We start from the raw sequence: 27,651 nt of genomic DNA on the forward strand, positions 1-27,651 counted from the left end.
CCGGTGGGAGTGCCGCGCCCAGTGAGGGCCCGGAAGTGGGGCGCGCGAAGATTGCTGGGCGGTTCTTGCCGGAAGTGGAGAGCGGCTGAGCGGAGTCCCGAGGTGAGGCAGAACTCTTAAGGTGAGGGTACGCGGCTGGGTAGGGACTGGGGTTCTTTCCGGGGCCCACCGGTTCCTGGTATTGTTAGTGGCCGATCCCTGCTGAAGGGGCTGGGGTGAGGCCCTCAGGCTGACTCGGACTCCTGGGTGCGGTCTCTTGAGGTGGGGCCGGGGTGACCGGCTGAGCCGGGCGGTCCTGGAGAGGCCCCTCCATTCGATTTCACAGCGCTGTATGTCAACCTCAGCGGAGACCTCATTCCTAACGTGCCCTAACTGAAAGGAACCTCCGAGACCTTAGAGTCTTCCCTTTCCCCCGACTCGCTCCCATCTCACGGATGGGTAAATTGATCCCCGAAAACGGGAAGCAGTTGGTCTACGATCATGTATAGAGTGAGGAAGAGAATCGGAATTATTACTTTGTTTTCATAGATAACCAGTACCAGATCCTTCCGACGTTCATTACCTTGATATGCCTCTTAACTTGGAGTAGTCTTCCGGTCCGGGCAGCTGTTGGTTAAAGGCCACCTGATGCGTGGAACTTTTTTTTTTTTTTTTTTAAATACATTTAGCTGTTTGAGATACGTGGGAAGTTTTTAAAAGAGGCAAGTCCTGCCTTTGCATTCAGATAGCATCTCTTTACTCCGAGATTGCTGCTCTTAACTCCGAAAAGCCAAGCTAACTTTATTGGCGGGGTTGCGTGCTTTCGGAACTAAAATCAGGTGTTGGTGTGGCCCCATTACTGAGAATCTGTAGTTACAGATGCCTTATTTAACTGCCCTCGCTCCCTCGCTCACTGAGTTAAATCTCCAACCTTTTCTATTTTTCATTTTGAGACAGGATCTCCGCCAAGTAGCCCAGGGTGGCCTGGAATTTTTGATCCGCCTGCCTCAGTCTCCGGAGTAGATACTACGGTTGGCTTTATTTAACTTCTTTATGTCTCATTTTGCCTATTTTTAAGTGGTCTCTGCTCACCTCCCAGGATTAAACTCAGTGCATAACATTATGTTTATTCTGTACCAGCCTTCTCCCGGATTCAGTGAATGATGCTTTGAAACAAAACAAGCTAGTCCCTGCCCTCATGGACTAGCAGTGTTTGCAGAAACCTTTCAGAAATAAGTATAAATGTGTTGAGTGTTAGGAATAACAGGGTGCTATGGAATTATGTAACAAGGGGGAAAAATTTGAACGATGAATAGAATAATGAAGAGGAGATGAGGACATTTTATACAGAGGTTATTTTCAGAACTATGTAAATTTGAGCTCTTTGTAAGGATCTCTAAATGAAAATCTAGGGGTAGCTCAACACTTTCATTATTTACCAATCTATTATTGGACTTTTAAATGTGTGAAGTACATATTAAATGAGGCATTTAGCCCTTGTGGCTAAGAATATACTTGTTCTCATGAAGTTTACAGAACAGGAGGAAACAGGCAAGTAAATCAAAGATAGCTTACTTTATGTACTGTAATGAATACAAGGCTATGAGAACATAGAGGAGAAATACCTAAACCAGATTTCCAGGCTTCCAGGTAGGAATGGGAGAATAAATAAGATTTTTTTTATTTTAACCATATAGTGATCTGGGAAAGGTATTTCCAGGTAAAGAGAACTGCATGTGCAAGGACATGGAGACCTGGACTTGTGAAAGACTGACTGGAATTCCATAAATGCTTGGAGAAGTGGAGGAAGTAATATGTGATGGAGTCAACTATGGAGGACTTCATGCTGAGGAATTTGGATTTTGCACCAGAAGTTATGGGAATGCTTTGATGATTTTTAAAAAAATATTTTTATTAGTTGTTCATGGACCTTTATTTATTTATTTATATGTGGTGCAGAGAATCAAACCCAGTGCCTTGCACATGCTAGACAAGTGCTCTACCACTGAACCACAACCCCAGCCCCTGCTTTGATGGGCTTTATGTGGGAAAAAGATGTGATCAGATTTGTTTTAGAAAATACACTCTCTTGAGTGGAAAGGAACCAGACACTGGAGAAGTAGAAGTGTTTGGAAGCTGTTGCTGTAGTCATGGCCTGAACTAAGAGGGGAAGTGGAAATGGACAAGAGGGATCATATTTGAGAAATGTTAAGAAAATGAAAACCAGGGATTGGAGGCTGATTATGGTAATGAAGAAGTAGGAATAGTCTGGACAATTGCCTGGTTTTTCTGGCCTAAAAAGCTGAGTAGAATTCAAATAGGGGATATAAGAGGTACATTGGGAGAGTGGTAAATTAGGGAAGTGGCACATAAAAAATGAATTTTGGACTTGCTCTGTTGGAGGTGTTTGTGGCATATCTAGGCAAAGATGTCCAATAAGGTGTCCCAGCTAGAGCAAACAGCAAGAGCAAAGGTGTGAAGCAGGAAAGAGCCTATTTTATTCAGTAATAACGGAGCCTGGAGTTTGGCAGAAACTGGGGAAGTGGGGTGGGGTTCATCTGCCAGGTTGTGAGGGTTTTGATGCCTTGTTTGGATTTCTTTTTTTTCCTCTCTCTCTCTCTCTTTTTTTTTTTTTTTTTTGTACTGGGGATTGAACCCGGGGTACTTAACCACTAAGCCACATCCCCAGCCTGTTTTTAGATTATCTATTTAGAGACAGGGTCTCACTAAGTTGTTTAGGGCCTCATTAAATTGCTGAGGCTGGCTTTGAACTCTTCATCCTCCTGCCTCAGCCTCCCGAGCCACTGAGATTACAGGTGTGTATCACCTCACCTAGCTCCTTGTTTGGATTTATTCTGTAATTGACAGCTAATTTGCTTGGATTATTCTGTAATTGGACAGCCATAGTCCAACATAAAAGAAATTTCTTTAGGCATTTCCCACCTTCATCATATGGGCGTAATTGACATCTCAGAGGGGTTGAAATAAAATGATAGCAATGAACGTACCTTATGAAGTACAGCCTGCCAGGCAAATCGGAAGTGGGGTATTGTAAGTATATTTTTGTTTAGAGGAGGTTAGCTATTAAGTTTGTAAAATGTTTTGTTTCCAGCCTGAGGGTTGATCTTTTCTTCTTACCCTTTTCTTGGTTATTTATTTATTTAGTTATAATTATGTTTTTAACTAGAATCTAAGCCCTTAAAAAGTGACTTCCTGAATCAGGAATGGGGGCACATGCCTGAGGTCCCAGCTACTCTGAAGGCTGAGGCAGGAGGATCACTTGAGCCTACAAGTTTGAGACCAGCCTGGGCAAGACTAACAAGACTTCAACTCTAAAAACAAAATTAAAAAAAAAAAATCAATAAAAAGTGACTTCCTCCTTTTGGTTTTCTGAGATTCATTTTGTTTAGAACAACCAAATGTAAAGTGTTATTGCAAGTTGAACCCTCTGGTTTGAAATTTAAGTGTCCTTAACCTGTGTCTTACCCAGTCCTAGTGATTATTCTTTTGAAATGTCATCATCATTTTCTTTGTTTACTACTGACCTGGCTTTCATACCTAATCTTTTAATTTCTCTACTATAATTAATCTCTTATCAGTTCTTTAGAATAATTTAAATATTATTTTCGCTAGCTTTGTGTTCTCAAAAAGTCATGTTTAAACTCCTTTATCTTACTTAAAAGTTCTCCACAATCAGTTTTTTTTTTTTTTTTTTTTTTTTTTGTGTGTGTGTGTGTGTGTGTGTGTGTGTGTGTGTTACTGGGCATCAAACCTAGCTTCTTATGTATGTCAGGGAAGAGCTTTACCACTGCACTATGTCCTCAATTCTACCCAGATCCTTATCTGAATTTTTATTGGGTGGCACAAACAGCTCTACTAGCTCTACTACTGAGCTATAAACCAGACCTTTTGGTTTTTTTAATTTTAAAACAGGTTCTTGCTTTATTGCCCAGGTTGGCCTCAAACTTGAGATCCTGCTGTCTCAGCTTCCTGTGTAGCTGGGATTTCAGATTGACTTTCTAATTTAGATTGGCTTTTTATTTGAGTTGTTTGCACTTCTCTTCTCATTGGCAGTTCCTTTATATCAGAACAGGGTTTCTCAGTCTAGGCATAGTTGATATATTGGGCAGGATAACTCTTTGTTGTGGTGTTGTCGTGTGCATTGTAGGATGTTTAGCAGCAGCCCTCACCTCTGCCCATTGAATGCTTGTAGCACTTCCTCAGTTGCAGCAACCAAAAATGTCTTCAGACCTTGCCAAATACCTCCTGGAGGACAGAATTACCCCTATTTGAGAACTACTGCATTAGCAAGTAGTTTACTACTGACCTGGCAATAATTGTGCAATGTCTTATCTCCCCAGCTAAATTCTCTGAGGACAGGCTCCATGGCTGTACTTAGCACAATGTACAGATTAAACACTCAGTACTCTAGAATGAATCAGTTATTTGTTTTCATTGAGGCATCCAGAAATTATTGGGCCTTCAAGGAATTCCTGGGTGGTCCTCAAAGAACTTGGCCCCTTCCCCCCATTTTGGGTGTGATCTTGTCTTAATAGAGAAATGCCACTGATTTGCACTAGCAGTAAGCTTTGTGTTGTCAGTGCAAGTCATCAGATTTCCCTTTCCTCTGTATTGTGGATATATAAATTTCCGTTTTGTTCATGTTCATATTGCCTTTGTTTAACCTGCTTAGTTTCATTGGGCAGGGATTATGTTTATTTAAGTTGCCTATGATTTATAGAATTGGTGTTCACCTCTTTTGGTCGATGAAATTATTGTAGTATTGTTAATGCAGTTATAGCCTTCACAGTGAAACTATTTCTTCTTGATATACTATCATGTAAACCTAATAAAAACAACTACTGCTCTAAAAATATTCTTCAGCTACATTTGCAGCTTCCTTTGCCTTGTATTACCACACATTTGTGCCAGACTTTTCCATTTGGCCGGAAAATAGTTGAAATGGAAAAGTTTGGCGCACAAGTCTGGTAATACAAGGAATGGACTTGCTATTTTTGTTTGAGGTTTTGGTTTGGGGGTAGGGATTTGTTTGCTTTTGTTGTTGTTTCCTTCATAGATCATTAAAAAACTCGTGTATTGTTCATTATTGACTTAACAATTACAGGTCTTTTCATATATTTAGTTGTTGTTGAATCATGGCTGAGGATAAATATCCTTAACTGTATATTTACATGTGGGAGTAGAAAATGCTGTGGGTTTTTGTTTTTGTTTTTTAACATTTATTTATTTTTTTTAGAAGTTGTTGGACACAATACCTTTATTTATTTATTTTTATATGGCACTGAGTATCGAACCCAGGGCATCGCACGTGCTGGGCTTTACTCCTGAGCCACAATCCCAGCCCTATGAAATGCTGTTTTAGTAAAATAATTCAGGATGAAATCAGCCAATGCAGTTGTTCTACAATGGAAAATATGTACAAGATGAAAGGGCCTGATGAGTACTCAATGCAGTTAGTCTTAAAATATTCTTTGATTTAAGGGAGAATGGAGCCAATGACCACATGAAGGTAGGTTTGCCCTAAACCATAGAAACAGCTAGTTTCTAAGTCTGACTTAAGCTTGTACACTGTTACTCATTTTGCTTACTCCTGAAGTTTCAGATAGAGGACTGCGTGTAAGGAGGGAACAGGAGACAAAACACTGATACTGGGTTGGATTCCTTCCCTCCCTAGAAGAAAGGCCTTTCTTTTTCTTTTAATCTAAACCTCAGGTGGCAGTAACTCAGGCTCTAAATGTCATTGGTTTCATCAGCGAAACCAAATGCTTAGGGAAGAACAGTGGCTCGTGATTTGGGTTAGATTTAGATGACATCTTTACTGGAGCAAAGTGGTGTCCTTTGGTTTCTGGGTTAAACCAGCCAGAAAGTATCTCCTATTAGCATGTTTAGGTTTTACTTTGTGATATATTGGAGCCTAGTGGTAAGAATTTCTATATTGTTAGGAGTAGAACTAACTAATATATAGTTTAGTGGTAGCTTAGAAGAGATATCCACATAGAAATTTTTTTTTTGTTATATAAAAGTTACGTTTCTCTGTTAAAATTTGGAAAACAAAGGGGGGAATTTTTGAAGACCCCATCACCCTAATGTGACAAATACTGTAAATTTTATGGTCTCGTCACATTTTTTTTTTCCACTGTGCATTTAACTATTTCCTCATAATTAGAAGTCTAAGATACATATAACTACAGTTAGATGTCTAACATTGCAGTGAACATCTTCCTGCCCATCACTTTTCCTCATTAGGGTTTACTTAAGATAAAGTCTCAGGGGGTTGGGGATTTAGCTCAGTGGCAGAGTGCTTGCCTAGCACGCACAAGGCCCTGGGTTCAGTCCTCAGCCCTAAGGGGGAAAAAAAAAGATAAAGTCTCAGGTAGGATTTATTTTCTTAGCATAAAGTCTCAGGAACAGGATTACCAATTTTGAAGCAGATCAGTTGGGCTACCATAGTATGTATATAGGCTGACTTGTATGGTTGCTTTTTAATTTTATTTGAGTGATAACTTAGAAGAACATCTAAGGGGCAAAATAGGAAATATTTTAACATAGTAGTTACCTACCAAGATAGAAATTCTTACTACTGGCTTAATCACCTGTTGAGATGTGACAGAACTACAGGAGAAGCCTGGTTCCACTTCTGGAATAGCCAGAAGGAATTATATTGAATTGTTAGAATGATGAAAGAGAAGCAACTTTGATAAGAATCTCTGGCCATTTCTGTTTTGTCTTGGTTTCAAAGCACCAAAGAAATTGCTGGAGAATCAAGCTCAGTTTCTTTTTATTCTGTGTGCTATTCATTCTCATGATCTCATGACATTTCTTTGTCAATGATTTGCAAACATAATCTCCAGGCTTGATCCTTTTCCAGGCTTTATTTCTAAATACTGCACATGTTCACTTAGAAACTTCCTTTTCACTTCAAACTCAGCATATCCCAAACTGACCCCATCTTCTTTTCTTTAATAGAAAATGCTAGAACGAGTTTCTGTCCATAATGTCATCATTCTCTTAAGGCCCCCCATATGTACAACTCTGGGGTCATCTTTACCTCCCTTCTCTGAATGCCACTGTGTTTTCAGTCAGCACCACACAGTTTAAGACTTGTTTTCTGTTTAATTCACCCTTGTTTTGTGTGACCTCCAAGGGCCGACCAAGATCAGTGGGTGGAAGTTGCAGGGAGGCAGATTTGCATCCATATAAGGAAGAATTTTTTGATACTTTTGAGTTGCTTAATAGAATGGGCTGTCTCAGAAGTTTCAGGTTCTCCATCACTGAAGGTGTTTGATCAGAGGTTGCCAAACTAATTGCTTAGAATTTTGAAAGGACTGTTCTACCATCAATGGTGCTTTTATGATTTCTAGAAATGCTGCTATTCCTGAGAAATGGTAATTCAATTGAAGGAAGCCTTTTCTCTTCTGCTAGACTCCCCTGAAGGCAGGGAAATTATTTTACTCTACTTTTATAGTCCACACACATTTAATTCAGGTGCTGGTTCCTTATTTGCCTAAAGGTAATTATTCATGGGTTAATTCTTTTCATTTAGTTTCAGTATCTGGTTAGAACCAAATGTTTTCTAGTAGCCTTCTTATTTTATAGCTAGATGAATAATAGCTTTTAGCCTGAACTTCCAGGCCCTAACATTTTCTCTTCTCTCCAAATTCCATTTTGTATATCAAATAGTGCTTATTTGCTGGTTGATTTGTTTTAAGTCCTTGGTATTAAACCCAAGGGTACTTTACCACTGAGCTATATCTACCCAGTCCTTTTTTTTCTTTTTTCTTTTGAGATAGATTTTGCTTAGTTGTCTAGCTGGGCTGAAACATGAAATCTTCCTGCCTCCGTCTCCCAAGTCATGGAGATTACTGGCAGGTACCACAGTGCCAACTCAGTGTACTTGTAAATACTTAGTTTTTATCAATAGCCCTTCACTTAAAAGATAATGTCATATTTATCACAACATTAGATCTAAATACTACCTGTGTTTTAGTGTTTTCCACAATTTGACCCAGCTTGCATATTTATTCTTATTTCCCATGATACTCCATGATCTTGACAGACTAATCTTTCTGTGCATGCTTCTCTTATTTTCTGTATCTGGTTTGCTTAGTCTTTTTACTTTGATTTTCACTGAAATGTCTTTATTTTTTTGTTTCTTTTTGTATTGGAGATTGAACCCAGGGCTTATTAACACATGCTAGGCAAATGTTAGCAGCAGAATTTTTCCCTTTTTTCCTCTTGCCTTTTTATTAAGACACCCCACTTCCCTTCTAAAACTTAACCGCCTCCAGTCTTCATTCATTTCTTCAGAACGCTGAGAGCATATATTCATTTATACCATGTAATTCAGAACCATAGCAACAACATTCTGCAAAGAAAAATCTTCAGTATTCTGATATTTTACTTTCCCTTATCTATCTGAAGTTAGATAATCTCTAACAGAATTTTTAAAAATATAGCATTCAGCATCTTATTGGCATTCCATGTTGTTGGCCTTCTCAAAAATGAAAGCATCTGAACTGTAGGGACTGTTTCTTCTGCAGTAATCACAACACACTTTGATTTTATGAGCATCTTGTACGTACTTGGTTGTTCTAGGTGCTGGGAGATAGGGTGGAACTGGCAGGAGAATGGATAAGTTCCTATCTTTCTGGAATTTTTACATTTTACATTTGAGTTTCATTTTAAGACTTCCAAGGTGATTATTCTCAGCTAGGAAAGCAAGTTCTTTGAATTTTTTTTTTTCCCCCACAAAACTCTGTGCTAGATGAGGATTATAATCTATGAAACGACTGTCCCCAAGTTTCACAATTAATATGTGGCTGGTTGAGATTCAGATCTTCATTTCCTAAATTCTAGTTTTACTTTAACTTGTGTATGTTTACTTATAGTTCTTGGCTATTACCATTTAGAAATAAATGGCAAGCAACAAAGTTAGGCAGAACTGGTTTTCTGTTCTGACAATTATCCTTTGGGAGAAGTCTTATTTTAAATATCTTCTTTCCAAATATGTCATCTATCCTGAAAGTGATTGAAAAAAATATTGGCCTCCATGGAGAAAATTGAAAGCAGAGAAATTTAAAGTTGCTAATAATGTAACTAATGACACTATAAAGAGGTCTTGAACCCACAGTGATGTTCTCAAGAAACAGTAGGGGATGGATGCTCTGATGAATCACATAAGTCCTTTAAAAGCCATTATAGAATGACAGAGCCTCAGACCCTTCCAAATATTTGTACACAAGGCCCAGGTTCTCTGTTTATTGGTTATTTGCTCTCTGGTAAACTTTTTTTTTTTTTAATAATATTTTTAGTTGTAGATGGACAATAGTTCCTTTTTTTTTTTTTTTTTTTTTAATGTGGTGCTAAGGATCGAATCCAGTGCCTCACATATGCTAGGCAAATGCTCTACCACCAAGCCACAACCTCAGCCCCTCTAGTAAGCTTTTAAATTTCTGTAAATGTCAGTTTCTTCATTCTAAAAATGGGGAATAATATCTATATAACACACCTGACAAAATTTTTTAAGTCTCAAGAAACCACAGATTGATGATGTAGAGCACAACTCTGTGGGATCAGTTTCTAATTAATATTCTAATAAATAGCGTTATTTTTCTTATGGTACTTAGTTTGAAGACCTCTATATCAGTGTGATTTGTGCCTTAGAAAACATCATTTATTTGAAAGATGGAAGTGTTTATAGGGTTCTGCAAAAGCAGGTAGGTGGGGTTGGGAGTTTGGCTCAGTGGTAGATTGCTTTCTTAGCCTGTATAAGGCCCAGGTTCTATCTATAGGACTGCTCCCCACCCCAAAGGGCAGGTAGACAAAAAGAATTACAAAATAAGAAGAGGGAGTGTAAGGGGAAACACTTCACAGACTTGACAGGAAGAAGAGATAGCCAGACTTGTATTGAGGGGAGAGTGGATATGGGCCTTAATTCATTCATCTCTACATCTACCAAAAACTCCTATTGATCTGTTATATTTTTAATGCCTACTACATTTATAGTTCTGGAATTACAAAGGCAAAATCTGGTCCCTACCCTGGGGAAGCTAATTGCTTACTGTTAAATTATTTTAAATGTTCTCTGTTAGAGAAAAGTGCACAATGTCATAGAAGCACATGCTGGAAGTGTTTTGTAGGGAGGTGATACCATACCTTAGACTTAAAGGACAACAAAAGTTCCAGAGAAAGGGTAAATTGCAGAGGGAAAGCAAGATAGGATAGCATAAAAACTCAGAAGAGAGAGAGAGCACGACTTTAGAAAATGCAAGTAGGTCCTGAATTGCTGTGTTTGTGCTGAAGAAAGGTGTAACGAGAAAAAACTATGGAGTAAAAGGAGATAAAACAGGACTAGATTTTGGAAACCCTTGTTTGAACTTCACCCTGAAATCTGTGGGGAGTTTTGAATGACATTAAAGAATATCTTTATTTACATTTGCATGTGAGATGGGTCATTCTGGCTATAATATGGAGAATGGATGAAGAAAAGGTATATTATTAGAATTAGGGGAGACTAGCTAGGAAGTTACTGCAATAATCTGTGCAAAGTCTTGATGACAACTTTTTTTTTTTAATTAGAATGGAGCAAGGTACCTCTATCAGATAGATATGCAAAATAGATCTTTTTTTTTTTTTTTTTGTAGATGGACACAATACCTGTATTTTATTTGTTTTTTTCTATTTTTATTGGTGGCGGGGATTGAACCTAGCCCCTCATGCATGCTAGGCAAGCACTCTACCATCAAGCCACAACCCTGGCCCCCAAGCCTATGGATTTTGATGACTGATTAGCTGTGGGGAATAAGGAAGAAGACAATTTAGTTAACATTTATGGAATTTTTACTATTTTCGAGGACTATTCTCTCTGTAACTCTCTGTATTTTGTGGATTGTTGTCCCCATTATGTAAATAAGGAAACTGAAGCTCAGGAAGTTCAATTAACAGTTCAGGAAGTTCAATTAACAGTTCAGAGCGAGGTGAGTTAAATTCAAACCCCAATCTATCTGACTACTACTTCTTTTTTTCCTATCTGCCTTCTCTAAAGACTGCTTTTGTCCATACATAGTGGTGTTTGCCTGTAATCCCAGCAATTTGTTATGCTAATGCAGGAGGATTACAGGTTCGAGGCCAGCCTGGGCAACTTGGTGAGACCCTTTAGCAATTTAGGGGGAAAGGGTCTCAAAAAAAAAAAAAAAAAGTCTGGGATATAGCACAGTGATAAAACACTCCTGGGTTCACTTCCCAGTAACACCCCACCCCCACCCCCACAACAAAAAAAGGACAATTCTTGTACACTTGTTTCTCTCTTACTTCCCCAGTTACCATCTTGGTTATTCAAGTAATTGCTGATAATGTTGGATTGTAGAGACTGTGTGTGAGAGTCAGGGGTAGGAGAGCAATTTTGTTTTGGATATTTCAGTTTGAGTTGCCTTTGGAACATCTGTGTAAAGATGTGCTGGATACAAGATTCGGAATCGCAGAAGAATGGCCCAAAATGGATATGCTGCTCCAGGCATCTGTATCTATAGGTGGTTGCGGTGGTACCATTGGCAAATAAGCTAGGTGTCTTAGTTAGATTTCAACAATAGTAGCTGAAGACTACAAGGAGTGCACAGACCACCTAAAGAGTGTGAATGTTTTTAGAGAGTGAGAAAAGGTGTGTGTTTTGGTCCCTTTAATTCAGGACATTCTTTCCCATAACATATCAAATCTCACCCTTCCCCCACCAAAAACAAAAAAACAAGTACTTTTCCTCTGTGTTTGATTAATGGTAGAATGAGATTAGCTATAAGTGGTAGCTAGCTGTATTGTCTCTTTTTCATGCTTCTTAACTCAGCAGAAATATAGCCTGTATGTACAAGTTAAATATAAAAAAAGGGAACCAAAATTATTATTATATTAAAATTATATTATTAAGCTTTTGAGATTGGTCGTTGTGAAACCCTGGCAGCTTGTACAAACCTACACATCTTGTACTCCTGTCTTCATGTTAACACTAGTCTCAACTTGTAGTGTCCATTGTATATGAAGAATATGTTTTATAACATAACTGGGTAATATCTATTCCCCAGCACTTATTTATTTATTTATTTATTTATTTATTTATTTATTTATTTATTATGAGGCAGGATCTCACTAAGTTTCTTAAGGCCTTGGTAATTGCTGAGGCTGGCTTGGAACTTGTGATCCTCCTGCCTCAGGCTTCTGAGCTGTTGGGATTACAGGCATCTGTCACCACACCCAGCTCCTCTAGGTTTATAAAGTATGGAGTATGTCTCAGTTTGTCCTTGGCCAATACCCACTTTGGATATTGGTCAATAGTGTAATATAAGGGAGAGTATATTGGCTGCTTCTAGTTTTTCTATCTGTGAATAGAGTATAGATCTGGAAGTTTCCTGTCACCACACCCAGCTCCTCTAGGTTTATAAAGTATGGAGTATGTCTCAGTTTGTCCTTGGCCAATACCCACTTTGGATATTGGTCAATAGTGTAATATAAGGGAGAGTATATTGGCTGCTTCTAGTTTTTCTATCTGTGAATAGAGTATAGATCTGGAAGTTTCTGCTTTTTCTCCAGGCCAGGGAATGGAGACTGATTTGGTTCTCTTTGTCATTTTTTTTCCTTTGGTATCCTTTCTCTCTTTATTGTGGTATTGGGGATTGAACAGGGACTCTGTATCACTGAGCCCTTTTCATTTTTTATTTTGAGATATGGTCTAAGTTGCTCAGCTTGGCCTTGAAGTTGGAGATGCACTTTCCTTAGCCTCCCAAGTAGTTGGTATTACAGGCATGTACTAGCCTTTGGGAGTCTTTCAGACAGGATTCTCTGGCAAGTGACTAGACACAGAGAGACCAGGGCCTATACACAGAAAAGAATGGACAGGGATTATATTGTCTTGTGAGCTGCTGATCTTTTTCATAGTGAGGACAGTGTGTTGAGATATTCTGGCATGTCATCATTTTGGGGTGAATCATAATTGCTGTGGTCATTTTAGGCATCTTCCAAAGGAGTTAAAGTCTTTCAAGTTTAATTACCTAAATTAATTAATGAAGGATCTTCCAAAGTCAAGGCTTTAATTGAAAATTTTTAAAAATATCTTTGTTTTTGTGTATTTGTTTTTTTATGTGGTGCTGAGGCTCGATCCCAGGGTCTCATATATGAGGAGCAAGCACTCTACCACTGAGCTACAACTCTAGCCCCTTTAATTGAAATTTTACTGACTGATTTTTATAAGATCACTCAAGGATTCTAGTTCTTTATGTAAATGTATATTGGTGACATTTTATTTACACTTAGGTATATAGTGTGGACAACTTTAAGAACCCTTGTCTTAGCATTTTGGAACACTATATGTTAGATTCATTAACTTTTTAATTTTTATTATTTTTTATGGTACTGGACTGAATCCAAGACCTCACACATCTTAGAGTCATTCTACCACTGAGCTACATCCCCAGCCCTTTTTATTTTATTTTGAGACACGGTTTTACTAAATTACCCAGGCTGACCTTGAATTTGTAATCCTCTTGCCTTAGTTTCCCCAGTGGTTGAGATTACAGGCATATGCCACCATGCCCAGCTAACTGCTTGAACACCTACTACCTGTCAGGTGGTGATCTAGATGGTAGAGTATAATAAGGAACAAGTTAGATAAAGTTCTTTGTATTTTGGAGTTCGCTTACTTTAGGATTTTAGACATCAAATGAGGCAGTTCAGGTAAGTTAGTACTTGTGAAAAATATATAACAAGCTTTTTTGAATGTGTTCAGTCTTCTTTATCATATCCAGATCCTTCCCATCCTCGTTTGAAACCTGGCTCAAATGACAGTTTCTCCATGATATCCTTATCTGATCTTTCCAACTGAAACCCTCTTCCTTCCCTGAAACCCCGTGGCACTTTATTTTCAGTTCATCGCGTTAAGCATTTTTTTTTTCTATTTGCTTTATAGTTGTTAGTGTATATGTTAAATTTTCCCCATATAGATCACAAGTAATTGAGGGTAGGGCAAATATTCCATTCATCTTGGTTTGGGACATTTTGCATGCAGGTAGTAGGATGTTATGTGGGTTTGAGAGTTATAGGGGAACTACACTGAACTCGAGCCAGACTTGAGTTGACTACTGACGTCTCCAATTACTAGCTGTGTGACTATAGACAAGTCCTTTATTTTGCAAGTCCTTTAATGTCACTAAAATTTAGTTTTCTATTTTTAGGAGTGTAGTAATCATCCTTCCATTCCTCAATATTGTTGGGAGTCTTAAGTAACTGAGATAATGACCATATTTGTAAATTATAAATATCTATGCAAATGCTTGTTAGTGTTATAATAGTCAATAAGTATGTGAACGAGTATGATTTGCTTTAGTAAATACCTTTTTCTAAGTAGTTCTCTTGTTTAATGAAGTTTATATAATTTTGCAAATTTGCTAGACAACTTTTCCATCTTAATATTATCGTCACCTCCTGTGGGTGCTATGTAATATTAAAGTAACAAATGACATTTGTTTCAGCAAGTGGTACATTATGGCTGACATGCAAAATCTGGTAGAAAGATTGGAGAGGGCAGTGGGCCGCCTGGAGGCAGTATCCCATACCACTGACATGCATCTAGGATATGGAGACAGTCCTTCAAAAGGTAAGAAGTCTGTAGCCCAACAGAATGCCTTGAGTAGTGTCTTGACCTTAATTTTTCTGTCATAGTGAATTTTCTTTGGAGCTGACCTCCCAAAACACTTATTCTAGGTAGTTTGTTTCTAATTCTTACTGCTGTGAAAAGATAGGGAGGAAGTGACTTGTGCAGGGAGGCCTGTGGTTAAGTTATTTTAACACAAGAACTTCCTGCTTGTGTGATATTTCCAGTTCTTTTTTAGCAGATGACTCCAGTTTAAGTCAAATGACAAGTGATATTAAAATTTCTTCTCCAAATGATTGTCAGATCAACCATTTTGCACAAGCACTAATTGAAAATAGAATGTTAGAGCTAAAAGGAATCTTGAAGGATCATTTTGTTTATTTTCATTTTATAGATATAGAAAATTAAGCTCAGAGAGAAGAGAGATCATACAACCAGTTAGTGGTGATATTAGAACTGGAACCTGGGTTTCCTGACTCCCTTTCCAGTATTCTGTGTACTATACTACCTTGTCCCTTCTCCCCCATTTTCACAGGGAAGTGCGCTTTAAAGTGCACATCCTTTGGATTATGAATGATTCTTCCTGGTGTGTTTGTCTTTACCAGGAGCAGTTCCATACGTGCAAGCATTTGACTCACTGCTTGCCAGTCCTGTGGCAGAGTACTTGAAGATCAGTAAAGAGATTGGAGGAGACGTACAGAAACATGTAAGGATGTTGTGCCCTTTCCTTTTAAAGGCTGGTGGTTTTCTTAACATCCCACTTATCCTTGGTTTAAGAACCCTTTTGAGAGGCTCCTGACTCCTTTTTCTGTACCTGCACCAAGGAGTTCATTCCAGGCACAGAAATGATTCTTCATTTTTCTAGGTATGCTGCCTTTATTACATATTCTGTGTGGGTTTCTTTATATAGAAAGCTTGCTTGTTGTATAAAATCGGACTCTGTTCATTTTTGTGATGGAAGAATATGCTACCAGCCTGATCCCAACATGTTATGTAACCAGGCCTAGGATGGCTTATTCCAAGGAGTCATTATCATGACTTAGCCTTCACAAAACTGTGTTTGCTAGGTATTAGTTATGCTAATGTGGGTTATTTTCACACTTGGCCCATTGCAAGAATATGAAATAAGTAATGATGGTTGCCTATTTACCCACCTCCTTTCTGTTTCCTACATTATCACCACTACCATCACATACTCCACTCTTCATATACATCCTGCCTCTCTTTGGAACCCAGAACTTTCCTACTAATGCACTGAATGACCCATTTTTAGACTCTTCCTCACTTAAACCCTGAGCCACTCATATACCAGCTGTTGACAGTGGTCTTAGCTCTAGGGAATAGGACTGGAACTTGGACTTACACAGGTGTGTGGGAGCTTGCCTTTTTTCTTTATATAGTTCTGTAACATTTGAAAGAATTTTAAAATGTGCATCACTTTTTATCTTTGAAAAATGCAAATTCAGAAAAAAATAGATTATCTTCTTTTAGTAGTACTTTTATATTTTAATAGTGCTTAGTAACCTTAAGTTTCTTAAATTCTTTTGACTTTGACCCCTTAGTAAGAAATAACATATTTGTAACTGAGATAAAAAGTTTTTGGGCTGGGGTTGTAAGCTCACGGTAGAGTACTTGCCCAGCATATGTGAGGTACTGGGTTCAATTCTCAGCACTGCATATAAATAAATAAAATAAAGGCATACACACACACACACACACACACACACACACACACACGTATTTACAAAGTTTTGACAAAGTAGTGCTTATAATAGTTATATTGCACTTTTTAATTTTTTCACTGTTTTGGAAATAATTTCAATTTAGTTTGCTGCTCTCTTACTTTATTCGTTTTCACTTTTAATAAAATGCTGGTTATGGGCTGGGGTTGTAGCTCAGTGGTAGAGTGCTTGCCTAGCATGTGTGAGGTACTGGGTTTGACCCTTAGCACCACATAAAAATAAATTTAAAGAAAGATATTATGTCTGTCTATAACTTAAAAAAAAAACTGGTTATGTCTCACTGAGTTGATTTCATTAATTGTATGCATGATCTAGCATTTGAGCAATAACTTAACCTGAAGGAGTAAATACCTTAAAAATTTTAGGCATACATTTGGGCCTTTCCCTTTACTCCTACCTCCAGTTTTTGAGGAAAATGATTTTTGTTTTTATTAATTTTGGTGATGTGAGGAGGGATTTTTCAGTGCATGTCAGAAACAACATATGTGAAGTGGCTGACTTGTCTTCATCTAAAGCTAGCCCTGATTATCTTCATTCCTAAATCTGGCTACATATCCCTGATTTGTTTTAGCAGGAACAGTAGTAAATGTGATTCTGATATCAGTCTCTCGAATCTGGAATACATGAGGAAAACAATATGAAGGTCCTGGGTGCTACCAGACCTCATGGAAGTAGAGGTTTCAGGTTATTCTTATCAGGATCTTTCCAGTTGTAATGTGTCATCGATAGAGCTGATTTTGCTTCTCTCCTGCAGGCAGAGATGGTCCACACTGGTTTGAAGTTGGAGCGAGCTCTCCTGGTTACAGCTTCTCAGTGTCAGCAGCCAGCTGGTGTAAGTTGATGACTAGCTGGTTTAGTTTCGGTTTTATGTTTAGGTCAAATTGAGAGATTTCTGCTAAGTTATCACAGCATGGTAAGACCTACCAGACACTCACACAATGTCCCAGGGTTAGAATCAGACTTAAAAGTGCCATCATGGGAATGTGCCATTGAGTATTTATTGGTCTCTACTGGCTTTTTTCCTCCCTGTCATTTTGCTTAGGATTTATTTACCCATGGGACTTAGCCACTTCTCTGAATATACAGCTTATTATTGTAGAGATAGTTCTCCTTCATCATGGGTAGGATTTAGTAAAGCTTCTATGGAATCTGAAAACATCTGAAGTACTGCTTCTCCCCTTATTACTCACTGATTGGGGAAAATTTCCCTTTAATTTTACCCCAACTCAAAATTTTATGCTGCAGGATATGAAAAATTGAATTAGAAAAAGCTGAGATGTTTCTCAGAATGGAAGATTTTTAGTATTCTAGGCATAGGAGGGTAATCCAGCAGTCTTCCTGCTACTGTTGTATTATTAAAAGCCTTGACCTTGGCATGGGTCATTACATAGTGTAAAAATAATGTAAGATAATTTGAATATATTAGAGTTTAGTCTTTAATCTGCCCTGAATGGCTATTTATCTAAATATATTCTCTAAACCCACACTTGATCATAAGTCAAGCAGCTGAGACACTGTTACATTTTCTTTGCTGTAGAAGGGGCTGGCAAACCACAGCCTGCAGGTCAAATCTAGTCCACCACCTATTTTTTTTGTAAATGAAGGGTTTTTTGGAACCAGTGTTTATTGTCTGGTTTTTTCAGAGAAAATGTTTGCAGACTCCTGGTTAGACAGTATTCATATAAAGACCTAAGATTTGAGGTATTTGGAAACGAAGCTTTGAAGGAAGGATAAACACTGAAACTTAAGATCCATCTGTTTTGCTGAGCTGTCTGCTCAAATGTCAAGTCCCCTAATTACATTTGATTTATTACATCTCTATTCAACAGCTGCTATATGGTTAACAATGCATTGAGGGCTATAATGATGACAAAGGAGAACTAAGACAAAACCCCTGGCCTTTGAAGAATTAATGAGAAAGAAAAACATGCTCACATGGTCCATTGTACTGGTGTATGGTGAAGTGCCAAAATTAGCTTTGCTAACTGTAAATGTTATAGGAGGCTGGTGTGGCTGGGGTTGGAGAAATATTTGGATAGATGGAAAAAGAAAACATCATCACAAGATGCAGACATAAACTAATATATCCTGTTAGTAGGACAGAAAAGAGACAAGTAACTGAAATGATGGGGGTTTTCTAGTATAACTGGAGTATGGGTACTAAGCATGAAGAACCACACAACCCATCCTGAGGAGTTGGAACTTTATGCAAAGGTGAGATGATGAGGAATATTTTAGTCATGTAAATCAGGATAGGATGAATATTTATTTATGTGCTCATTGTATTCCATAAAGAATTCTTGTTTTCAGGATCAGAGTTGACCAACATATACAGCTTTTGAGGAAAGATTCTAATCTAAACCTTTTCCTGTCTCTTTTCCTAGAATAAGCTCTCTGACCTGTTGGCACCCATCTCAGAGCAGATCCAAGAAGTGATAACTTTTCGGGAGAAGAACAGAGGCAGCAAGTTGTTCAATCACCTGTCTGCTGTCAGTGAAAGCATCCAAGCCTTGGGTTGGGTGGCTATGGTGAGCAGCATTAGTTTCAGGAGATGAAAGGGATACACTCAAAGAGGGAAGAAGATAAGATTGGAAGAGCTAAGTAACTGTCTGCTTCTTTCTCTCTAGGCTCCCAAACCTGGTCCTTATGTGAAAGAAATGAATGATGCTGCCATGTTTTATACAAACCGAGTCCTTAAGGAATATAAAGATGTGTAAGTCTAGCTTTTCCTCAAGGGGTAGAGGATAAATCAAGCTGGTTACTTCCTGGAATAGCACTTTGGTTAATTAAAGCTATGCATGGCTTCTGTATCAGTTCTCTATTTTCAGGACTACTTTTTTTTTTTAATATTTTTATTTTTTTGTTGTAGGTGGCACACAATATCTTTATTTCATTTTTATGTGGTGCTGAGTATCGAACCCAGTGCCTCACGCATATTAGGCAAGAATTCTACCACTGAGCCACAGTCCCAGCTCCAGGGCTACTTTCTAAAAAGCTTGCTAAATACTGGTTCATTGAAAGTACATTTGCAAGCAGGAAGTGTTTCTGCTTTCACATCTCTTTTTTTTTCCTCCGTAGTTGGTAGAGACCCTTTTAGTTTTCTGATTCTTACCCTTCCAGGTTAGGAAGTTTTGCTGTAGGTAATGTGGACTAATGTCCTTTGATTTGCCTATTTATACAAGATTTTGTTCCTCTATCACAGATTTCTCACTGGTGCCATGGCAAGGGGTTTAGTAGGACTTAGCTAGAAAATACCATGACTATTAATGCAGTCACATAAAATGAGAGAGTAAGGCTGCCTTGCCAATGCAGGCATGAAGCTAGGAAGGTTATTTTATGTCTTAACACACAGGCAGACCTGTCCTCACTGGCTTCTCGATTGCTAATTTTGAACTGGGGTGACTGTAAGCAGCAATTACTTAGTTACATAGCTTTCTAAACACCTCTGACCATCACTGGTCAACCAACATTTGTTGAATAACTGTTCTGTGCAAGAAATAAGCCTTCATTTGTATGAAACGTGTTGCAGAAAACCAGGCACATCTTTGATCTCTCTAGCAACCTGGAGTGAACATCACAGTGATTTGTATTTACCTCATTATTTTGCAGTTGAGGAAAGTAGGTCTTGGGCTAAGTTACCTTAAAGACTTATAGCTCATAGGTAGGAATAGAGAGGACCTGAAACAGTGCAGTTCTATTTTTATAATTCAGCGCTGATTATTTTCTCCTAAAGGAAAGTTTGTTCATTTGTTTGTTTGTTTATGAGGGGATGGAACATATTAACACAAGACACTGTCTCATGAGACACGTGAGTTTCTTCGAGTCTTTGAGTTCCATAGTGATGCCTCAGAAATCTTGGTTCTACCATGGCTTCATGCACAAAATACTTGCTTTTGTGTTTTACATGTTAGGTTCTGGCTAAGACCTACTTTGAAAAAACAATTTTGCTTTTAAGAAAGTTTTGAGAGGGCTGGGGATGTGGCTCAAGCGGTAGTGCGCTCGCCTGGCGTGCGTGCGGCCCGGGTTCAATCCTCAGCACCACATACCAACAGAGATGTTGTGTCCGCCAAAAACTAAAAAATAAATATTGAAAAATTCTCTCTCTCTCTCTCTCTCTCTCTCTCTCTCTCTCTCTCTCTCTCTCTCTCTTTCTCTCTCTCTCTCTCTCCTCTCTCACTCTATCTTAAAAAAAAAAAAAAGAAAGTTTTGAGAAATATTGCTGCTATAAGAGAGGGAAGGAGATGGAATCCAGTGTCCCTGTCCTACTGAGTTTGGTCTAATTAGGATAATTGGCTAGGATTTTTTCTCTTTTTTAAAAAAATTATTTTTTAGTTGTAGTTGGACACAATACCTTTATTTTATTTATTTTTATGTGGTGGTGAGGATTGAATCGAGGGCCTCGCACGTGCTAGGTGAATGCTCTACTATTGAGCCACAACCCCAGCCCCTCTTCTTTTTTCTTTAAAAAATAAAAATAAAAGTAAAAAAGCTTAGTGGCTGGGCACAGTGGCACACACCTGTAATTCCTGCTACTTGGGAGGCTGAGGCAGGAGGATCACAAGTTCAAAACTAGCTTTGGCAAGTTAGTGAGACCCTATCTCAGAATAAAAGAAACTCTGGGGATGTAGCTCAGTGGTAGAGTGCCCTTGGGTTTACTCTGGAGTACACCACAAAAATAAATATTTTAAAAATCCCAGTATTGATGAAAAGCTACCATTGACCAGAGCCTAAGAAACACCACAGGCGAAGATATGACTTATAAGCAGGAGAGGTTTTGGAATCACTAACTGCCTATCACAAGTTCTTTTTAATTCTTTTAGGGATAAGAAACATGTGGACTGGGTCAAAGCATACTTGAGTATATGGACAGAGCTACAGGCTTATATCAAGGAGTTCCATACCACTGGACTGGCCTGGAGCAAAACGGTCAGTGAGTCTTCCATCCTTCTCTATTTCTCCAGGACCGTAGAACCAGAAAGCCTGAGAAGGAATCCTAGTTTTTCTTTGGTGGAGAGTAGAAAGGAAAGGGGAAAAGTAAAGAAAGCAAGTTTCAGTCAGTCTTTAATCCTAGGAATTCAGGAGGCTTAGGATCATAAGTTGGAGGTCAGCCTCAGCAGTTCAACCCTATCTTGCCACATTAAAAAAGTTTGTTGAGGGGGTGAGTCAGTGACTATGGGAAGTAGCTCAGTGGTAAGAGGCCCCTGGGTTCAGCAATCCCTAGTACCAAGAAAAACAAGTGTCAGAAAGAAGAAATTGAGCTCTGGGTTGTGTGGGGGTTTTTTTGTTTTTGTTTTTGTTTTTTTTTGTGTGTGTGTGTGTGTTTTAGTCATAGACAGGCACAACACCTTTTTATTTTGTTTGTTTCTATGCAGTGTTGAGAATCAAACCCAGTGCCTCACACATGCTAGGCAAATGCTCTACCCCGCTGTTCAGTTTTAATAAACAGGTCACGGAGAGCAATTGGTGCTAGAGAGGAGGAGGCAGATGAATGAGTCACACTATCCCAGCCCTCAAGGCACCTATAGATACTAGGATTCTTGTGGTGGTTGCACTTGGCATGGGGTTTCCTGTCTCCAGTGTACAGGTTCAGCATGAACCCTTGCGCATGACCCAGCCTGTCTATGGCTCTGACTTTAGATGAGCTGCAGAAAGATCTAGAAGAGGCCACTAGCTAAAAGAATATTTGATGCCCTTACAGTAGAGAAAAGCAAGATTGAGAAAGAAAGAAAAATTTGCAAAAGAAATCACAGAAGAAACCATAACTTCTTCACAGTGAAAAACCAGCCGTGGTGTTTGTGAAAAATCAGTATATAATGGGATATAATGTGAAAATCAGTAATTATGGATAGAATCAGATAAGCTTGTGAAAAACCTGTATTACTTTAATAGGAGTGAGGGGTATGGGCTCATTCTCAGACCATGGAAGTGGTCATGATGCCAGGGGCTATTAGAAAAGCATTTGCAGAAGATAGCTTCAAGATTAATTTAATGAGGTCAAGGGAGTTGGAAGCCCCAAAGAAGATCAAATAGTCAAGCTTGGATGTCTTTTCACTGAAATAGGGACCAGGGAATGATGTACAGATAAGGGAGCAGGCAAGGGATGATTAAATCAGTCTTAAATGTGTTGAATCTGAGGTACTGGTACCATACTAAGGAAGATGTCAAGTAGACTTTTAGAAATATGGGTTTTGTTGGGAGTCAGGTGAGGTCAAAGGTAAAATGTGAAGGTTGAGAAATAAGAGCTGAGAGTGGGATCCTTGGGAAAGGTTGAGAAGGAATAAAGCCAAATGTGGTGGGGGTAGGGGTGTTAATTGTTGCCTTAGGGCTATAGAAAAGAGCCCAGATACACTGGACACATTTGAGTCCCTACTGGGAATGGTACAGAGTGGAAGAGAGAGGATGACTATTAACTTATACTTCTATTCCAGGGGCCTGTGGCAAAAGAACTGAGTGGATTGCCATCTGGACCCTCTGTTGGATCTGGTCCTCCTCCTCCCCCACCAGGCCCACCTCCACCCCCAGTCCCTACCAGTTCAGGCTCTGATGACTCTGCCTCCCGCTCAGCACTGTTTGCACAGATTAATCAGGGGGAGAGGATCACACATGGTGAGTACTTTGGCAAGAACAGTTGGTACAGCAAATTGGACTAGACCTCACCAACCAGACACTATAGCTAGTCTGCATGTGGAAGGACTTTTTTTGGGTGTCACTTTCCTTCAAGTTGCCCACAGGGACAGCAAACATGGCTTAGGTAGAAATTGAAATTAGGTGATATTAGTTGGGGGAAGCCCTCTGCCCCATGAGAAAGTGACTAAATATTAAACAGCATATGTAGAATAGCTTCTTGTGCCAACCATACAGTACTGGCAGTTTTCACCAGAACTTTCTCCATAGTGCCACATGATCCCTCTGGGATTTCACTATGTCAGGAGCTAACTTTCTCAGAGGATGCTTGTTAGCCACATGGGAAGTTTGCATAGGACTAGACCTAATGTTATAAAATATGAAAGCCTTATACACAGCTGATGGAAGTCTTAATTGTACAGCCCTTTTCTGGGAATTGACTCAAATATTTTTAAAAAGTTTTGTATTATAATAGTAACTAAAAATGGTGTGACAATAAAAATATCCAACAGTGAGGGAAAAGGCTAGTTAACTATGCTATATCCTATTCATGGGGTATTATGTAACCGTTATATTTTCTTCTACCTAAAGACTTGTAATGTTTAAAGGGGAAAAATATGTAAACTATAACCACTTTCAGCCACTATGAGGCTCAGTAGACCCAGCCCAGCAGAAGAAGTTGGATCTGATTGTCCTCCCCACCAACTACAAGCCCCTCCACAAAATGGCTCCCCTCTCCCAGAAAATAAACTATAACCATTGACTGTGGTAGAATTAAAAACATCATCCAGTATTGGTTCTAGGGTCAGTATAGATTGGGCCATGTTTAGGAGTAAGGTGTGGGTCAGTCTACTAAAGGAGATTATGGAATCTTTTTCTTAAAAAAAAAAAATTTATATATATATATATATATATATATATATATATATATAGAGAGAGAGAGAGAGAGAGAGAGAGAGAGATAGAGATAGATATTAATATATCTAGCTATATAAATATATAAGGCCTGCGGTTGTGGCTCAGTGGTAGAGTGCTTGCCTGGCATGTGTGAGGCACTGGGTTCGATCCTCAACACAGCATAAAAATAAGTTAAAGGTATTGTGTCCATTTACAACTAAAAAAGTATATATATCTACATAGATATATTTTAGAACCATAGGTTAACAGAGGTTTTATTAAGCATTAATTGGTTGAACCAATTTTGTTAATAGTGTATACAGTTTGGGCCAAATAAAAACAATATGACTAGAAAAAAATACTGGATATTTTCCACAATGATTGGCATTGGTATTGGGGGAAGAAGGTTAGTTAGAGGTGAGGGTTTTGTTTTTTGGGTTTTTTTCCTTTTACCAAATTTTCTTTACTATCATGTTTCCTGCCCTGTATTGCTAATTTAAAACTATATACATACACACATTTTTAAAAAAATATTTATTTTTTAGTTATAGGTGGACATAATATCTTTATTTTTATGTGGTGCTGAGGATCAAATCCAGTGCCTCATGCATGCTAGGTGCTCTAACTTTGAGTCACAACCTCAGCCCTGTGCATTTTTTTTTTTTTTTTTTTTTTTAATGAAGCCATGTAATTTAACCTAGGGAGAGAAGAGAAATTATAAAAGTACTTCTCCAAAACTGCTTACAAGAAAACATCCCAAAGTCTCCAGTTTTTGCTTTAAATTTTCTACTAATAATCAGTTTTAACTTCCAATGGCAAAAATTGATAATTGGCTCAGCCCAAAGCTCTTGTAGGAAGAATGGGAACAAGGTAGCTGTTGTTCTTACAGCCCTGAAACATGTATCTGATGATATGAAGACTCACAAGAACCCTGCCCTGAAGGCTCAGAGTGGCCCAGTACGAAGTGGTCCCAAACCATTTTCTGCACCTAAACCCCAAACCATTCCATCCTCCAAACCAGCCACAAAGGAGCCACCTCTCCTTGAACTGGAGGGCAAGAAGTGGAGAGTGGTGAGTTAAAAATACCTGGAGTAGGGGAAGGAGGAATGAGGACAGAATTCAGCCAAATAAATGCAGGGTTCTGACTTATAATGGAAGAACAAAAGTTTGGGATAACCTCTTATTGTTGTTGGTGTGTGCTTTATGATAAGAATTCTGGAGTATCTCTTTAACAGGAAAATCAGGAGAATGTTTCCAACCTGGTGATTGATGACACAGAACTGAAACAGGTGGCTTACATATACAAGTGTGTCAACACGACATTGCAAATCAAGGGCAAAATTAACTCTATTACAGTAGGTGAGTCTTTGTAGTTGTCCTGGGCACGTTCTGTGGTATAGCCTGAGTGGGCTAGAACCTTTTTGCCTACCCTCATCCTAAAGATTCTAAAAAAATGTGTTAACTTTCTTTTAAAGTTACACTGTTGACCTGCTTCCTTTCTTCTCCTAGATAACTGTAAGAAACTCGGTCTGGTATTTGATGACGTGGTGGGCATTGTGGAGATAATCAATAGTAGGGATGTCAAAGTTCAGGTAACCTGATATCTTGGCTCCTTCTTTTGGTCTCTGAGGTATTAATTGAAAGAGACAGTGGACTCATAGATATTGCCTTGGTAGGAATCTGATTCTACAAAGTCTGTAAGCTGAGCTGCTTTGGATGTAGCAGAAGAGGGTTGGCGCTTCAAGGGAGCTCTTTCCAGCATCCATCCCAATCCACCCCCAGTATCTAGTATCTGTTGTGCACCTGAGAGCTTTTCATGTAGTTGCTAAATCACACGAAACAATGAAAACTTTCCCTACACCTTACTATTGTCTTTCCCTGCCTTCTGGGACTCAGTTCTCTTGTTTTTCTCTGCAGGTAATGGGTAAAGTGCCAACCATTTCCATTAACAAAACAGATGGCTGCCATGTTTACCTGAGCAAGAATTCTTTGGATTGTGAGATAGTCAGTGCCAAATCTTCTGAGATGAATGTCCTCATTCCTACAGAAGGCGGTGACTTTGTAAGTTTCTTGATTTCTTTAGTAGTATAATGATAAAAGCAGAAGGGACTTAATAAGACATCTTGCACTCAAAAAAAAGCTATTTAAAGGACATTGGACACCAATGCAAACCAGAATAGAAGTGCACAGAAACAAGGTAGTCCCATGTAGTAGAGCTCCAAAGGAAGGTGGTTTTTGCCTTTATTTTCTTGAACTCAGGGTAGGAAAAAGAGTCCCAGCACCCTATGAAGCTAGCACTATTAAAGCATTCATCTTCTTGTTTCACATAGTGTGTCTGAAGATTACAGATCACTGAACAGTATAACACAGCATGGCTGGGTGGCTTCAGTTTGTGTCACTCCATCCTACCCTGCTGTCTGGGTTAAGTGGAAGCAAGAAATGGAAAAAGTGTGAGATTTAGCTCCAGCTTGTTCTTTAGCCTAGATTTCAACCTATTATCTCTTCATTATTTGCAGAATGAGTTCCCAGTCCCTGAGCAGTTCAAGACCCTATGGAATGGGCAGAAGTTGGTCACCACAGTGACAGAAATTGCTGGATAAGCAAAGTGCCAGTGGGTTCTTTGCCCTCTCCCTTCACACCATGGGATAAATCTGTTATCAAGACGGTTCTTTTCTAGATTTCCTCTACCTTTCTGCTCTTAAACTGCTTCTCTGCTCTGAGAAGCCCAGCTACCTGCCTTCACTGAATATACCTCAGGCTAAGATTTGGGGTGGGATAGCAGGTCAGTTGATCCTCTGCAGGAAGGTGCAGCTTCTCCATATCGGTGTAGCCACACCACCAGTCCATTCTTAAGGAACTGCAGACCTGGACTGGTGCAATTTAGCTTTCAGCTTTTGGAGGTTATTCTTCCAACACACAGTCCTTTGGGAGGAATAAAACAGTCCCAGGAGTTAACAGATCAGAATGTGCACACTAGTTAATTTTTTTTTTTCCCTAACAGTGAGCATGGAGGTAGCAGAAGCTAGTATGATTCCTGATAGTTTTCCTAACCAAACTAATTTTTCACTGTTGACAAGTGAGGCAAGGGTTGCATTGGACCAACAGCTGAGGCTTGGCCATCTAGCATTCCAAGCAAACTTTGTTTCCTTTAAGCATTCCTTTATTCTGCATTCCATCCTGGGTCTGCCTCAATCATGAGACAATAGGTTCTCCAGTCCTGGCTGCAGTAGCAGTGCTATGGGTCTTGTACCCTTTCTTTCTCTGGGATCCCTGCTCACCACCTTCCTACAGAGATAACTTTAAAAGAAAAACATCATGCCATTCCAAGGAATGGGGCCCTCCTCCTCCTCCCCTGCTAGGTGCCTGTCATCCACCTTTGCTGCCTCCTTTTGCGTGTCATGCTCAACAGCTTAGGGCTCCTGTCCAGATCCCTGAGCAGAGGACTAAAACCTCCACTGCAGGTTGGTTTTAGGTCTCAATTTATGTAAGAATCTTACACAGCATTGCTAATATCAGTTTTCCCTTCTAGGACACACTTACCAAAATATGCAACTTTTTTTTTTTTTTTTTTTTTTTGGTGGGAGGAGAGATTGTCCTGTGACTTCTACCCATTTCCTAAGGCCTGTGGAAATAAACCTTTATGTACTTAAAGTTATACAGAAAATAGAATAAAGTTAATACCAAACTTGCTTATTTACCTATGATATTTGATAAACAGAGATATAAAAATATTGAAAAGAAAAGTAACACTAAGGA

At 38.9% G+C, this 27,651-nt stretch overlaps 1 protein-coding gene across 2 annotated transcripts; it reads left to right on the top strand.

Annotated features, from left to right (window-relative positions):
- Cap1 (cyclase associated actin cytoskeleton regulatory protein 1) lies at positions 1-27,574 on the top strand. 2 transcript variants are annotated; one of them, XM_026393389.2, is made up of 13 exons: positions 1-102; positions 14,511-14,635; positions 15,238-15,338; positions 17,129-17,206; positions 18,759-18,902; positions 19,002-19,087; positions 21,195-21,300; positions 22,803-22,980; positions 24,785-24,966; positions 25,131-25,254; positions 25,405-25,487; positions 25,813-25,956; positions 26,412-27,574. In XM_026393389.2, the coding sequence occupies exons 2-13, from the start codon at positions 14,524-14,526 to the stop codon at positions 26,493-26,495; spliced, it is 1,422 nt and encodes a 473-aa protein (XP_026249174.1). In that variant the 5' UTR covers positions 1-102; positions 14,511-14,523; the 3' UTR covers positions 26,496-27,574. The 2 variants fall into 2 exon arrangements, with proteins under 2 accessions (XP_026249174.1, XP_026249172.1); XM_026393387.2 differs by having other exon boundaries at positions 13-121.
- Positions 27,575-27,651: the final 77 nt, after the last annotated feature.

This window comes from Urocitellus parryii, chromosome 11 (assembly GCF_045843805.1).
Source record: "Urocitellus parryii isolate mUroPar1 chromosome 11, mUroPar1.hap1, whole genome shotgun sequence".
In the NCBI taxonomy this organism is placed as follows: domain Eukaryota; kingdom Metazoa; phylum Chordata; class Mammalia; order Rodentia; family Sciuridae; genus Urocitellus; species Urocitellus parryii.